The sequence below is a fragment of the Falco peregrinus genome, chromosome 3, assembly GCF_023634155.1.
Source record: "Falco peregrinus isolate bFalPer1 chromosome 3, bFalPer1.pri, whole genome shotgun sequence".
Taxonomy (NCBI): Eukaryota; Metazoa; Chordata; class Aves; order Falconiformes; family Falconidae; genus Falco; species Falco peregrinus.
Window position 1 is genome coordinate 11921195 of NC_073723.1, and position 14858 is coordinate 11936052.

Consider the following 14858-nt stretch of genomic DNA (forward strand, 5'->3'; position numbering starts at 1 on the left):
AAGGAGCCAAAATCCTCGACGCTTTTACCTGCCCACTTCGTCAAGCTGGGCAAACACCCACCGGGAGGCAGAGGCGGCGCGGAGCACCGCACCGCACCGCACCGCACCGCACCGCACCGCACCGCACCGCCCGCCTGCCTCCTCAGGGCGCGGACAGCCGGGGCGGCGCGGGGGCGGGGCGGGCGGCGCGGGGGCGGGGCCGGCGGCGGGCTGGCGGGGCGGTGCAACTAGCGCGCGGCCGAGCGCGTCACCCTCCCCACGCGCAATCCCCGCGAGCCGGCTGCGCCGCCGCTCGCCCCTCCCCCCCCGAGGCACCGCCCCCGAGGCACCGCCCCCGAGGCACCTGCCACGCGCACGCGCAGCCCCTCGTGACACCTGCCCGGCGGGCGGCTCCCGGCGCCGGTGGGGGGGGCGGGGTGCGGGGGGGAAACGGCTGCGCTCCGGGCCCCGCCCCTAGCGCTGCCCGGCCGGGCCGCGCCCCTGCCCCGCCTCCCGCCAGCCCAGATCGGCCCGGCCCGGCCCGGCTCAGCTCCGCCCGGCCTAGCGGCAGCCCGGCGGCTGCTACCGAACCATGGCGAGCGCGGCGCCCGCGCAGCCCCGCCAGCCGGAGGCGGGCGGGGAGCGTGGCAGCGGGCGGGAGCGGCCGGAGGCCCGCGAGGAGAAGGGCGCGGCGGCGGCCGGGGACACGGAGCCGGCGGAGGTGTCAGGCGGGGACGGGGCGGCCGCGGCGCTGCTGGGGGAGACGGGGCTGGCGGTGGGCTGCTGCATCGCGGCGGCGCTGAGCTGGGAGCGGCCTCTGCACAGCCTGGGCGGCTTCGTCTGCGCCAACCTGCTCTTCTGGTGAGCGAGCCTGGCCGGGGTGGGGGCCGGGGTCGGGACCGCCCCCCGGGAGAGGAAAGCCCCTGCCCGGGCCGCCGCCGCCCCGCCTGGCGACGGGCGCGTTCTGCCCCCGCCCTGCGGTTCGCTCATGCCCCGGGAGGCGCGTTTGCCCTGCACCCCCCGGCCCGGCCCGGTCCCTGGCCGCCCTGTGGGGGGAGCCGCCCCTGCCCTCCCGCGGGGAAGGCTGTGCTGTTCCCTCCACCTGCGCCATCGCTTCCCCTGCCGCGATAGCCGCTGCGGGGCAGGGTACGGCCCTTGCGTTGTGTGCGGCAGCTCCCTCGGCTTCTGTCACCCTCTGTGTCAGCTCGCAGCCCCCCCCCCCCATTTCCCCTGTTTCATACAGCGAGGAGGCGCCTCAGACCACAGCTGCGGCGCGCCCCGCCGGGAAGTTGCGCGCCCTGCGGCTGAGGTGAGCGGGGTGGCCGCCTTCCCGGGAGCTCGGGGGCTGCCTTCCCTGCGGAGTTGGGAAACCTCGTGGAACGCGGCCGGGAGCCCGCCGTTGGCGCGGTGGCTGCCCCGGCCCGTTCCCTCAGAGTTCATTCCGGGTGTGCGTGCTTTTCCGAATTGGTGGCCTAGTTAGTGGCGGCTTTGTGGCGTGGGGACGGCGGGGATGTTACTGCAGTGCACCAGTTCTCGCTTTTGACTAAGCTTTTTCTAGTCCGTTACAGTTTTGTTGTATAAACCCCAGAAATTAACGCAGGGATTTGTTCATTGTAACGACCCTTCCGTTTATTTCTGTAGAAGAAAACTTGACTTGCTACGTGAAACTTTTCCAGGACTTTCCCCTGATCTTAGGTTTTGGCGATGCCTACGTTTTTGGTTTTCTAAAATGTTGCTGTATGCCTGCTTGCTCATGTAGAGAGATGTATGAATTAGGGCTCTGTCTAATAATACCGTTGAGACTCTTAAGACTGAACTGTGTTTCTTTTCATGTGGCTGGAACGGCCTCCTTTCATCTTAAGTGAATGAGAGGTAAACAAGCAAAGAGGTGGATTAATTGGAAACTCCACTTAGTTCTCTGTAACCCTAACAGTATGATGTTTAAACATGGGGTCGAAGTCATGGAAAGAGAACTTTCTGAAGCTTTGCATTGCACAAGAGAGCCTCTCTGCAGATATTTTCAAAATCATTTTATCCTCTTTAATCTCAGGAGCAGCGTGTGTGATGCCTAATTGAGGTTGACTTTTATTAGCGGTCTTGCTCTTAGGTACCCATGGTAAATCCTTTCACTGAAAAAGTTACATGGTTTTGCTCTCATTTTCTGCATGCTTCAGGGAACAACTGTTCCTTCAGTGATTTGGAAGAGTCATAATGCTTTACGTTTCTTTGTGGCATGGCTCTGATAAAATTTTCAGGGACAGTGTCTAACAGAATACTTTTCTGTGTCTCAAGGAATTGTACCTGCTGGGCAACTCATTTGCTATTCTTTTGTCCCACTTTGATCATAAGCAAGGTATATAGCGCGTGCATTATGTAATGCATGTAGCAAATCTCCATTGGTAGTCTTACTGGCAACTTATGTGACCAGTATTTTATCAAAATACTATTTTATTAAAGTTTATAGTTCACTCTGCTTTCTTACTGTCAAGATGAGCCAGAATGGCAAAAGTCAGGGCAAGGACTGCTTTTGCTTTGGTGGTATTGTACTTCAGCAGGAAGCTTGCTGTCCTAGTGCCAGGGAGGTCTGAGAGGTGGAGACAAACTAGGAAATACCTAGGAGCAGGTGTGATGGCCAGTAAACTTCTGTGGTTTGAGACTGAAGACATCAGGAAAGACCTTGTTAGCAAACCTGTGAAATCTGGCACTTTGAAAATTAAACAATCATTTAAATCTGGTTTCACATTTACCTGCTTTGGCCTTGGCATCGTGTTTGCAGCACAGTGCATTTGCTGCTTCGCCTTCTTGTTTGAAATCCATTTGCTGGTCAGCCTGGTTTGTGATGACTCAGCCAGTTGCTACTGCTTCAGAACTGGGAATGAGAGTGCACCCTTCTGCCTGTGAAGTCTCTCCTAACGGGGCTTTGTGCTGGCTGGAGCCTAGGTTGACAAAACGTTTCCCAGTTACTGTTTCATGTGCCTCATCTTTATTCCTTGTGCCTACAAGTATCTCCCCGTGCAGAGGTAGCTTAACTCCCAGTGTGTAGGGCCTTAATCTCAGTATTTCTCAAACTTGAGAAGTCTGTATTGCTGGATGGGAGACTTCGCTAACTATAATAGCATTGGTGGAAGGAGGAGGAAGGGGAGGTGAAGTTTAATTTTAGTTTTCTAAATGTTGGGAGAATAGTGATGTTCCTTCCTCCCATCCCGTTAATTTGGTGGGACTGTGTTTTCGTCACAGTTTAGTTCGTGTATGTATGCCATTTACAACACTTGATGTGTAAACTGTTGCAGTAGGAGCTGCTGAGGAGCAACTGTTGCTCTGATGTCACGGTAGCTGTTGGGTTTTGATTTTGGTGTTTTTTATATTCTATTTTAACCTCTTCCCCATTAAAAATCTTTTAACCGCAGTACTGTATGTAAATGCATTTTTAATGTTTGCTACTGAAATAATGTTCTTACAGGTACAGGAAATTTACTAATTTGATTTCGTTCTGTTTTCCTTTGGTTTTTTGAATATTCTGAACAAGTCATTGTGAACTCTTTAACAAGACTTACAGCAACTAGTTCTTGATCGTGACTTCAGAACCTTCCTAAACTACACAGTACTGTACCATTTTTCAGTTTCCATGGATTTCTCACATGAAGGCAGTACTAAAGTTCAGACTCTGCAAAAGCTGATGTGATATGCTTTATTTTAATATTTTTAATAAATGTATCGAATATTAATTATAATATAAATTAGATTTTTATATGTACTGGTACATTTAGTGAACTAATTTTTTTAAAAAAAATATCTCAAAAATGGGTGAAATGAGACTGGCAGTTAAAGTAAAAAGAAATCTGGTTATTGAAAAAGCATTTGTCACTTATCACTTCCATTATTTATTCACAGTGAACAGCTTTAAGCCTCCTGCCCCAAATGACCTCAGCTGAAACTCTTTGAAATTAACAAGGGGTAAATATATATAATTTAGCACCTAATCATCTGAAATACTATACAGATTCTACTTTTCTGCTGCAGATAGTTTACAAATGGAAGTCAAAGTAACACCTGAGGAAAATAAGACTTCTTCCCCCACCCGTCTTTTACTTGCATAGTACTGAAAGAGTGAGTGATTTGCCCAAAAGCAGAGAAACTCTGCTGGTTTCAGAAGTTTAGTCCAGGTATTCTAAGTGTTAGGCTGCTGACTGGTAACTTTCAGTTGTTTTGGCTTTCAGTTGTCTTGGGTTTAATCTTAGACAGCTATTAACGGTCAAGCCTAGATTTTATCTAGTATTCTAGCCTAGTTATTATTTGGGAGGAGGGGTAGAGGGGATAGTGGTAGCTTTTAATTTTTGTTCTCCCAATCTGTTATTTTAATTATTTCTATGAAGTCAGGGGGACATGTTAAATTGTAGTGATTCTGCATGTGCTGTTGTATGTCTTTTGTAGTTTGCAGGTATTTGTTTTAAATATGTATTTTATATTTGCAGATACATATTTCAAACACAATACGTTAATGTCTGCAGGATCATCCTTAGATGCACCAGCTGCATCCAGTTGCCCAAGTGACTTGATTTCTATAGGGTTTCTTGTGAAGAGAGGCAGTAAAAAGACTAAGATGTAGTGGATCTTTTCTCTGTTTCTGTCTCCTTGTGGAACAAATTTATTGTGTTAACCTGTTGGCTGTTCTTATTGCTAGCCCAAATTCAGATTTTTCTTTGAGGATTTTTATATGCTTTCTCATATACAAATTTGTATGTTACTGCAGGTCTGCTGTTAACAGTGTTATGTGATGTCACTACTGGATGAACAAATTAACTGACCAACTGGGTAAAATACAAGTATGATTCCTTGATTCAGACAAGTACACTGGCAAGTTTTACCATTAAAAATAGTGTCTTTTGTCACCTTCCATATGCAGACTTTTTTGTTTGGTCTCAAACCTCATTAATATTTTTGTTATATGAGAGAATTAATTGAGCAGGAGAGGAAACAAGATTTCTTATATCTGAACTGGTCATGTGCATTGCATCAGATGAAGACTGTGGTAAGATGTTTATTCCAGATATAAAATCTAATTTCTATTTTAATATTGGTAACAAAAACACATTCAGAGTTTAGAGGTTTACTGCGCTTTAACTATCCAGTTTGCTTTAAGATTTGTTATTGAAGTGTTTCTTAATTGAAATCTTTGCTTGGCAATGATACTGCAATCTCTCCGCGGCCAGCATTACTTTTCATTAGTTTAGTCTTTTGATGTCAGAAAATAATACCGGTTTAAGCGTTTCTCTCAGGTATTTGCACACAAACTGTAAAGGATGCCACGACTACATCTTGATGGATTGCTTGCCTATAAAGCGATGTTCATGCACATTTAGGCATGCAGTGGCCACGCGTTGTATAGCTGTTGTAATTCTATGTATGTGTTGGTACAGCGATGTCATTATGTTCCATTTCAAGTATTTACAAAAGGGGAATATAAATTCCTGTCTGCTGTCCACATTGACTGTGGGTACCACCAGAAATGTAGTCCTTGGAGAACTGCTTGGTCAAACAGGACATCTTGGTGAACTTAGCATTCTGAACCTTAGGCAGTCCACTGCTTACAAAAATACTTTTTTCTTGGTCTTGTCTGTATTAGGTAGTCGTCTTATGCTAGTGATGTTAGTTCTAGAAGGCTAGTGTGGTGATCAGTGTCTTTAAGTACTGCCGGCGGGTTGTGGGGTTGGTGGTTGTTTTCCTCCAGCATTGTGTGTGGTCCCTTCTTTAAGGATGACTCAGTCCTTGTACAAAGATCATGTGGCTTTTATCCATCCAAACCACTTATTACCAGCATGCCACCAGATGTCATTCATAAGAAATTCAGAGACTCTGTATAGATTGTATTGGCTACCTAAATTCAGTTTTTAATTTCACTTGGACAACTTTGGATGTTTGATGAGTCCAGTTACTGGAATTGCAAGTTGCAATATATGAATGGTTTGCTCCCTATTGCTGTAATTCAGGTACACGGTACTCAGTACACAGGGATTCCGCACACACACCACCACCCCACCACCACCACCACCACCCATCGCCCCAGACATTTTCTTTCTGAAAACCCCATTCAAATCTGAGAGCATACCAAGCAGAATTAATGCAAAAAGAACTGGTTCTGCCCAAATTTAAATCCTTAGGAAGAAAATACTTGCTTCAAAATATTTTCTTTCATTTAGATTATAACGTGGGAAATTCATCAGTGGTGGTGGACAGTAGGGAGACTGGCAAAATAGTTCAAGTGAGAAATGGAATAAAAGAAATCTGTGAAATCAAAACATAAAGAAAAATGCATGAAAATTAAGTGAGTTGGAGTAAGAAGGGGTATTGACGTTTTGAGGCCAGTTTGTAGTATGTTGGCCTTCAGATCACCATCTTAAATTTGTAGTATCTCCCAAGTCACGAGATCACATCTATATGTTTCTGTGTTTCTATGACAGAATGTTTTTCTTCTACATCCACAGATGCTAAATGTGGTCTTGAATTGGGGGAATTTCAGTCTTCATCTATGTTTGTTATAGGAAATCTTAGAGCTACCTTTTTAGTTGCTTTGGGATTACTTTCCCAAAATCCAAGGTATCGGGATAACACACAAGTGAATAGTTTAATACAGATTGTAATCCTGCCTCAAACCCTAGTAAGAGTTTGTATCTTTTATCTCTTAAATAAGCGTAGTAGAATGGGTTATGTTTTGATGTATTTCTTTAGTAATTATAATACAGTATTAAAAAAGAGAAGAAAATATTCTGGCATAGGCAGTTTTGAAATTCATTGCACATCCACATGAACGGGTTTCTTACATGCTTACTGGTTTATGTTTCTTCTAGTCTGATGGTCTTAATTTACTTAATTTGCTGCCTTTTATCAATGTTTTGTAACATTGGTATTGTGATTATTTTATTATACCCAGCTACAGTACCGTAGGTTGCTGTTTGTTCTGCAAGCTTAAAAAAATGTTTGCGGTTTGGTGGGGTTTTTTCCTTAGAAGTTGATATTCCAAAATATGCTTTCTCAAGTGAAGCTAAAATTCCGATGGCAACACAAGGTGTGATATAATTTTAGGGTCTGCCTGTTTTTACTCAGGCAGTTTTAAGCTTATATTCACTTTTTCAATAGAAATTATTAAAACTTCTGAAGGCTTTGGAGGTAGAAAAGGGGAACAGAAAGTTAAATTAATTTAATTTAGTTAGGAAAAAAAATTAAAGCCATTATCTCAGCAGCTTTTAGTGACAGTTTGTGTGGTTTTGTCTGAGAGATCGCTTTACAGGAATAAAAATTGACATTGTTTAAGAGCCAGAGAGTGTTACATAAAAACCTGGACAGTTTACAGCATTTTTCAACCAGTAAGATGAAAACAGGATCAATCAGAAAAGAAATCAAATGGGATAATTGAGGAACTGAGGGGAAGTGAGCATTACTGAACAATTAAGGGCCAAATCCAGGATGAGGACTTTGGGAAAGATGGAAATCCTGAACAAAGGAGAATAGCTGAATTGCAGAGTGGCTTGGGTTTATTCTGCCTTGCTAAAACTTAAAAAATCTGTGTCTAAAGCAGTTGTCTTGAGAGAAATGATGATTTCTTCGTGTATTAACTCAAAATAATGAGACCTTTCAAGTAGTAAGTAGAATTTTGAGAACAATGGAAGTTCTAGAGGGATATGCTATGCTCCAATGGTAGATGTTACAGGACTAATGAGAGCATTAAAGAAAAGGAGATTTAGGGCAGCATGGTAGAGGTGAATTGTTTAACATCAAACTGCTGCTACTGTATGAGAAAATGGGATTAAGCGTTCCTCTGTACTTTGCCAAAGTACAGGTTAATTAAGGTCATCTGGGCATGTTTCTGCAAAAATAATGAAAGCCAGGTTGTTTGATTACGTGTTTAATTCAAAATAATTTTAGCTTCCATGGGACTATCATCCCCCATTTTCACTGACATAACAGTAGCATTTGATGTTGTGGTGCACTCAGAAGGTATGTAGTTGAGGTCGTTTAAACTTCCTCCTTCTCAATTTTTTATTTTATATGCCTATCTGAATGCAGTAGGTTGCAGTAAATCTGATCCACAAGCCACTAATGTTGAAACATGATTCAGATTGCTGCATTCCTCAAGAATTTTCCTTGCAAACGGTAAGATAATTTTGTAATGAGACATTTTATTACTGACTTGATACTATTTCCCCGACCACCAATATACTCCCAAATATTCTATTTTATAAGCAAATTTGTCTTTGGTGATTAAATGCGAAGCATTTTAAAGATTTTTCTGGTATTGTTGCTTAGAGAATTGTACAATTTTCATTTTTATTTAGATTTTTAAATAAGTTTATGTTGTCGTTTCTTGTAGTTGGGGTAGAGAGAATGTGAAATTTAAATTCCTATCTTATGTGTTACTAATTTTAGTTAGAGTTGTCCAGTAGTGTTTGACCTGCAACCTGTGCACAGACCTCTGAGAGAACTACCACTTCTACAGATAGCTGTCAGTAATAGTAGTTTAAATTTATGGGAGTCTGTTTCTTATGACAAGAGATTTATTTATTATTCCAAAATCCTTGTAAGTCCTAGAAGGTTTTCTAAAGAATAGCTGTCCAGGTTTGATTTGATCTGTGCTTTCTGGCTGAACAAATACGATCCTAATCTTTTGAATAAAACCGGACAAATAAGCTTCTTAAATAAAAGGTTGTTGATTTGTCTCAACAAAGAAAGAATTAAAGAAAATGCTGTGAGTTTTAGAATAATAATCACACCTCTTCTGTTTGGTTTTTTTTTTTTATGTTCTTAATGGTAGGGGTTTTAGTCTTCTGGGCACTATCTAAGGGAAAAATCATTGCTAGTTGGCATATAAAGTAATGAATCAACTACTTTCCAGTTCTTTATTCTGTTCTGGTTGAAATATTTTATTAAAAATCTTGGCTATCTAACTTCTTGGGTGGCATTGTTACTTAGAAAAAAAATTAAGTGAAAAGGATGTTTCTTCCTAATCTCTACACAAGCTTACACTTTTCTCCACTAAATGATTTAAAATGTTTTTTAATGCATGTATTTTAAGAAGCATTCTATTACAGTATTTCACATGTTTTCAGCTAAATAGATATACAGCTATTTGAGTTCAAGCTGCTGGGCACCCAAAGTGGTGGTGTGCACATTTTAAATCTGGGTTAACAGGTGTGGAGTATATGTTTTTGAAATTACTTTATTCAACAAATTATGGTTTTTGTAGGGGTGAGGAGTTTTTTTATACAGAATTTATAAAGTCTTTGTTCGTTCTAAAATTTTTGACAGCACATATGCAAACGGTTTTTGTTATGTGTAATATGCTTCCCTCTGCAACAGGCATCTGCTGTACCACAGGTTTTGTGTATCTTTCAGACATACAGATTGCCAGTTAAATACCATATAAACATAATAAGATTCTACCAAATTCTGTTCTGTAAATAGATTCTCCCAAAAAAGCACGTGTAACTTGTTTTGCATTAAGTCAGTATATACACTTTTTGTGCAGGGATGGGGAAAGGATTTTTACATCGTAAATCTTGAACAGGTATCTAAATGTCTTGGCTCAGACCAAGATGTACTAAAGGAACAGGAAAAAGACTAGATTATTGAGTTTTGGATTTCAAATGTGTTGAATACTTGGGCATCTAGATTTTAATCTTTATAGATACTGCATTTTGATATTTACAGAAGCTTAATATGAAAATCCTTTACATCTAAGCAATTCCCACAAAAGTTGTAACTTCACACATTCAGTAGATGTGAAGAGCAGGTTTTGCAAACCTGCTTTGGGATTTTTTTTTTAATTAGAAGAGCCAAAGTGTTAAATTACGTTTAAATAAATGTAGTTGAATTTAATATATATTACAGCCTCTTGATTCACAAAAGGGCAAATAAAATGATTGAGCCAGCGACCAGTAAAAGCACAAGCTTTCTGGTACTGCCTTTGCAGTGTATTTCAGCATTCTTCAGGAAGTGCATTTCATGCTGTATTTAGAAGAAAACTAACCCTCCTCCCCTTCCCCAGACCTCTTGCTTGAGGTAGGCATCAGGATTTGTTGCAACCAGACTGGTGCTGATGATCATTCCAGCAGTAAGCATGGAAAAATGCTGTACATTCAGCTCCAAGCAGGAAACAGTTATGACCACATCTTTTCCCTGCCTGCGTGCCATAGCTGGGGACATCTGGCTGAAACAGTGTTGGGCAGTCCTCTGTAAGAGCAGGAGCTTTAAAATTAGCAGATAAAACCCCAAGAATATCCATTGTCAGCAGTTGAGCATTCTCAAAATGCACTGGAAATGCTTGATCTGTACAGGTGAGAGCCATTCTCTATCTGATTTATGTCATAGCCCATGCTTGCTTACCTGTGTCTTATGGAAGAAGACTGGTTCTATGGAAAACTATGTCTGGAAAGTGTTAGTGCATTTTCACCTTAACATTTAATGAGGAAATGAGTATATACCAAGCTGTGCTATTTAGAGCTCCACAAAAATGCTTTGCAGGGTTTGGGCTCTGGTTTTAATATGTAAATACATGTTTGTTGAGCACTGAACTGAAGTTTGCAAGACAGTCATGCAGCCAATGAATGTGTCAATAGCTGACAGTGAAGCAAAGCTGCATGTACACATATGTGTTATTCACAGCTTTCATGTATTTGTGTGCTTATCTCTGGAATTAATCTAAGGATGTATGGTTGTTAAAAGTGTACCTACTAAAGCTTTCCAGAAATAGCTAGCTCTGGTTGCGATAATCTAAATTGTTGTAATTCTTGATGAAATAGTTTCTAAATGTTTGTGTTTACAAAATACAAGTCATTCATAATTTTAAAATTTGTTGTAAAAAATACCTTCACCCCTGAAATGAAGCTTGTATTGTCAAATTTATTTAACTTTTAAAGCAATTTAGTAGGTCCATGCCTTCCCTGTATCTCACAAGTACAATTAAAAATAGCTTTTGTCACACCCTATGAGTTCAGTACATTTACAGACTGCAGTATTGTATGACAATGTTTACTTCTGAAATTTTTGGCTTGTGCCATTGGAATGAATCTGTACGATCAGGTTTGTGCCATTAATTGTCCCAGGAGCTGTGTGCTGGTAGGTGGCTAGTTCTTGATTTAATAGCTCCAATGGATGATTTGTTGTTAGTTAACATATCTTGCCAGTATTGACATACAACCAACTGTCCCAGTTTTAACTGGGATAGAGTTAATTTTCTCCCTAGTAGCTGGTACAGTGCTGTGTTTTGGATTTAGTGTGAGAATAATGTTGATAGCAACGATTAAACATCAGTGTGTTAAGTAGTGTTTGCCCCAAATCAAGGACTTGTGTGTTTTCCATGCTCTGCCAGTGAGGAGGGGCACAAGAAGCTGGGAGGGAGCAGAGCCAGGACAGCTGAGCCAAACACGCCAAAGGGATATTCCATACCATAGAATGTCACACTCTCAGTACATAAACTGGGGGGAGTTGGCGGGGAGGGGCCAATCACTGCTGGGGGACTGGCTGGGCATCGGTGAGCGGGTGGTGAGCAACTATATTGTGCATCATTTATTTGTCTTGGATTTTACTCCTCTCTTTTTTGTTACATCCCTTTTCATTATAATTATTATTATTATTATTATATTTTACTTTATTTCAATTATGAAACTGTTCCTAGCTCACAGGTTTTACCTCTTCCCATCCCACTGGGGGGCGGGAGGGGAGGGCAGAGTGAGCAAGCAGCTTTGTGGTACTTAACTGCTGGCTGGCGTTAAACCATGACACCATCCCATACTATAAAAAGCTGGAGAAAAGTCAAGAACAAGGTACCTTAGGGTACTTTTCTATCTTTAGGTGATGCAATATTAGATAATATTACCTCCAGGAGCAAGTAAAGGAGCTCTCTTAACCAGACTAAGCCTAATCATTAGTCTTAATGTGTTGCTGTTTTATGTACAGTCTTGCTTTTGCCATTGGGATTTCTGTTGCATTTATTCTCCTATCTCTTTTTTTCTATCTGATCTTCACAAAGCTTGTGAAAAGGATATTCTTTTTTTTATTTCTAGTCAGAGCAGAATTCTTGAACTTAAACATTACATTTTAGCAAAATATGGAACTTGCCAAAATACTGAAAAGTTTACATTTGAATTTAGCAAATTCTGTATAGACAGTAGAGGTTAATGACAACGCATATTTATTTATGTGATACTAAAAATAAAGAAGCATGACTTGCTAAGAAAAGTTGTATTATGGGATTTAAGAAAATGATTTTGTTTCTGTAATTGTTGGTAGGTAGGAGAAAATGAAGGTGACTGAAATGCTAAAGAGCAGGTAGGGTAGCTCTCAGTGGAGTTTCAGAATGGTGTACCTTCCCCCCTACCAAATCTCACATTCGTATGTAGTATTGTATATGTGAATTATTTTTAAATTGCAACAGAAAGAGTTTACCGTTACATCGTTGAAGAATTTTGACCTGTTTGGAAGTTGGCAAGTTTTGACTCTTAATTGTGCAGTTTAAAATAATTGCAGTTCAGCTGCAGTACAAGTACGCCAAGAAATACAGACTGTTATGCCTTAAAATTCTAAGCTCAGCATCTTACCAAAAAGGATTTGCCAGCCACTTTTAATAAACTAAAACAGTCACAGAATGAAAATATCATTCGGATTGGTAGGGGCCTCAGGAGGTCTCTAGTCCAACCTCTAGCTCAAAAAGGATCAGTAATTCAGAACAGATTGCTCAGGGTTGTGTTTTGATAGCCTTCAAGAATGGAAATTCCACGAACTCTGTGGCCAACACCTGCTTAATTATCCTAACAGTCAATACTTGATCTCTCTCCTATTTCGTTTTATAATCGTGGTTTCTCAGTTCTCCCCGGTGGAGTTCAGTAGCAGGCTTGGCTCCATCAAGCTTACGTTCTTGCTACACAGAAGAAGGTAGAAGGACAACAGGAGGTCAGATAGTTTGAACTGTTCCAGTTAGGCCCAGTTAGACCAAATTGCTCAGCTTGTTGGACCATCAGTGTTTTTGAGATTATTCTCCACAGTGGTCTGCCATCTGCTTACTGCCTCCAGTAGCACTTTCACTTGACTGCTCTATGTGTTAACCAGAGGACATCTTTCACAGGTGAGGCCACTGTTGCCATCAGCCCAGGGGAGAGGCACTTCTTGTAGCCCCAAAGCCAGATGGATGTATCCTGCCTCTGGAGCTTGTCTTGAGTGAAGGCCTCTTGCATGCTGGGGATACCTATTTCAGCCAATGCCTGGGACCAAGACCTGTGGGCACCTCATGACCCATTTTTGTGCAGTCCCACGCTGTCTACAGGAGAGTTTCTTAACCCTTGTCATGCAAGCTGCCCTATTAACTGCTGAACTAATTATGTAAAATGCATAATTCTATACATTGTTTTAACCTTTGCTTTCTGAAAAAAAAAGAAATATCTTGAATTGCCACAGAATTTTATGGAGGGAAAGATCTTGTTTATGTTACTGGTAATTGTTTTTAGAAGAAATTAAACAATTTGAACTTCAGTCTGTTTTGTTTATTGCTTAAAAAGAGAGCATAGAAGTTTGTTGAGTAAGTAGAGCTATGGATTCTTCTACTAAACAGGAATATTTTTGTGAAGTATATGGTGATGTTGTAGAGGCTTTCAGTTTTGTCAGATATATGTGTGTGTGTTAGAAATACTTAAGTAAACTGTTCTTAAGAAAGAAGGGGGGGGGAACCCTTAACTTCTAATAATAAGAAAAAGTACCACTGAAACTTTTTGTTAGGCTGGTTGGTACACATCATGTTGATAATTCTTGTTAAAGTTTTGAATCCTGACAGTGCTAGCATAGTAAGTTGATTTTCAGATCCCTGCAATGTTGGGCTAACCTTTTGATAAGCTTATGGTAGACATGTGCCAAAAAAACTGCAAGGGGACCTTATCAGCTTTTGACCAGTAAGGGCTTCAAGGACATAAGTATCTCTGACATATGGCTCACAATCAGTTTTTCTAATCTGTATTATTGGAGCACCTGAGGGCTGACACACGCTGGCTGTAAATGAATTCATAGGAGACCATCTTTCTTGCAAACAGTACAGTGTGAATAAACAGTACTGAAGCAGGTGAGGAAGAAGTGTGACAACTAAAAATGTTAAAGCATGGCAAGTCCAGTCAGAACAATTCAAAGTTTTCCCAGTAAGTGAAGAGCCCGTGTTTGGTGTCTACATTAGCTGCTTCAGGTAGATTACAGGTTTTTTTTCCCCAAAAGTTATGAAGCAGAAAGACTGCAGTATCAAGAAGGTAGAATGACATGACTTGGAAGCATCTTTCAGAGAGGATGCTACCTTGTTAATCCTTGTGTGTTAATCCTCATCTGCATTAGTACAATTGTTTTTAACAGCAGGTGACAGCTGTGATTGCAGTGAAACTGGGTGTATGGTTTAGTTGTGAGCATAAAGTAGGTCAAACGTGTTCTGTATAATCTCTGAAAGACAGACTAAACCTGCTTAGTAAACATCTGGTCTCACCTTCAAGAACTAATAAAATGTGTGAATTTATGTGAATGCACACATACATAAAATTCAGTATTGATGCATTTCTTTGAAACCATTGAGGACTGGCCAATGGTAATCGCTAAATTGGGGCTTACCGTTTGGTTCTATAAAATATTAATGCACAAGCACCCCAAAGAACATACAGAATAGGCATGGTGTTAAGCCCAGATAACTTAAAAGGTCTGTATTTGTTAGAAACTTTTGATGCCTAGAAGTTTTATGAAGAATCCTTTGATTTTTCTGTAGGGTCACATCTCTGCCCCCACCCCCCATTATCAGTAAGTTAAAATAAGTAGGCTAAAGAAAGTCTTCAGTGCAGTTGAGCTTAATCCTTGAACAGAATCAAGAA

General features: G+C 41.4%; 1 protein-coding gene across 2 annotated transcripts in view; it reads left to right on the forward strand.

The window, feature by feature from the left end:
• The first annotated feature begins 394 nt into the window (after positions 1-394).
• Positions 395-14858, forward strand: part of RETREG1 (reticulophagy regulator 1) — a 70124-nt gene continuing 55660 nt past the window's right edge. Inside the window, exon 1 of one of the 2 annotated variants that reach the window (XM_055800313.1) lies at positions 395-840. In XM_055800313.1, the coding sequence (XP_055656288.1) occupies positions 572-840 (269 nt within the window). In that variant the 5' untranslated portion in view covers positions 395-571. The remainder of the gene's footprint in view (positions 841-14858) is intronic. The other variant, XM_055800314.1, reaches the window with a different exon arrangement.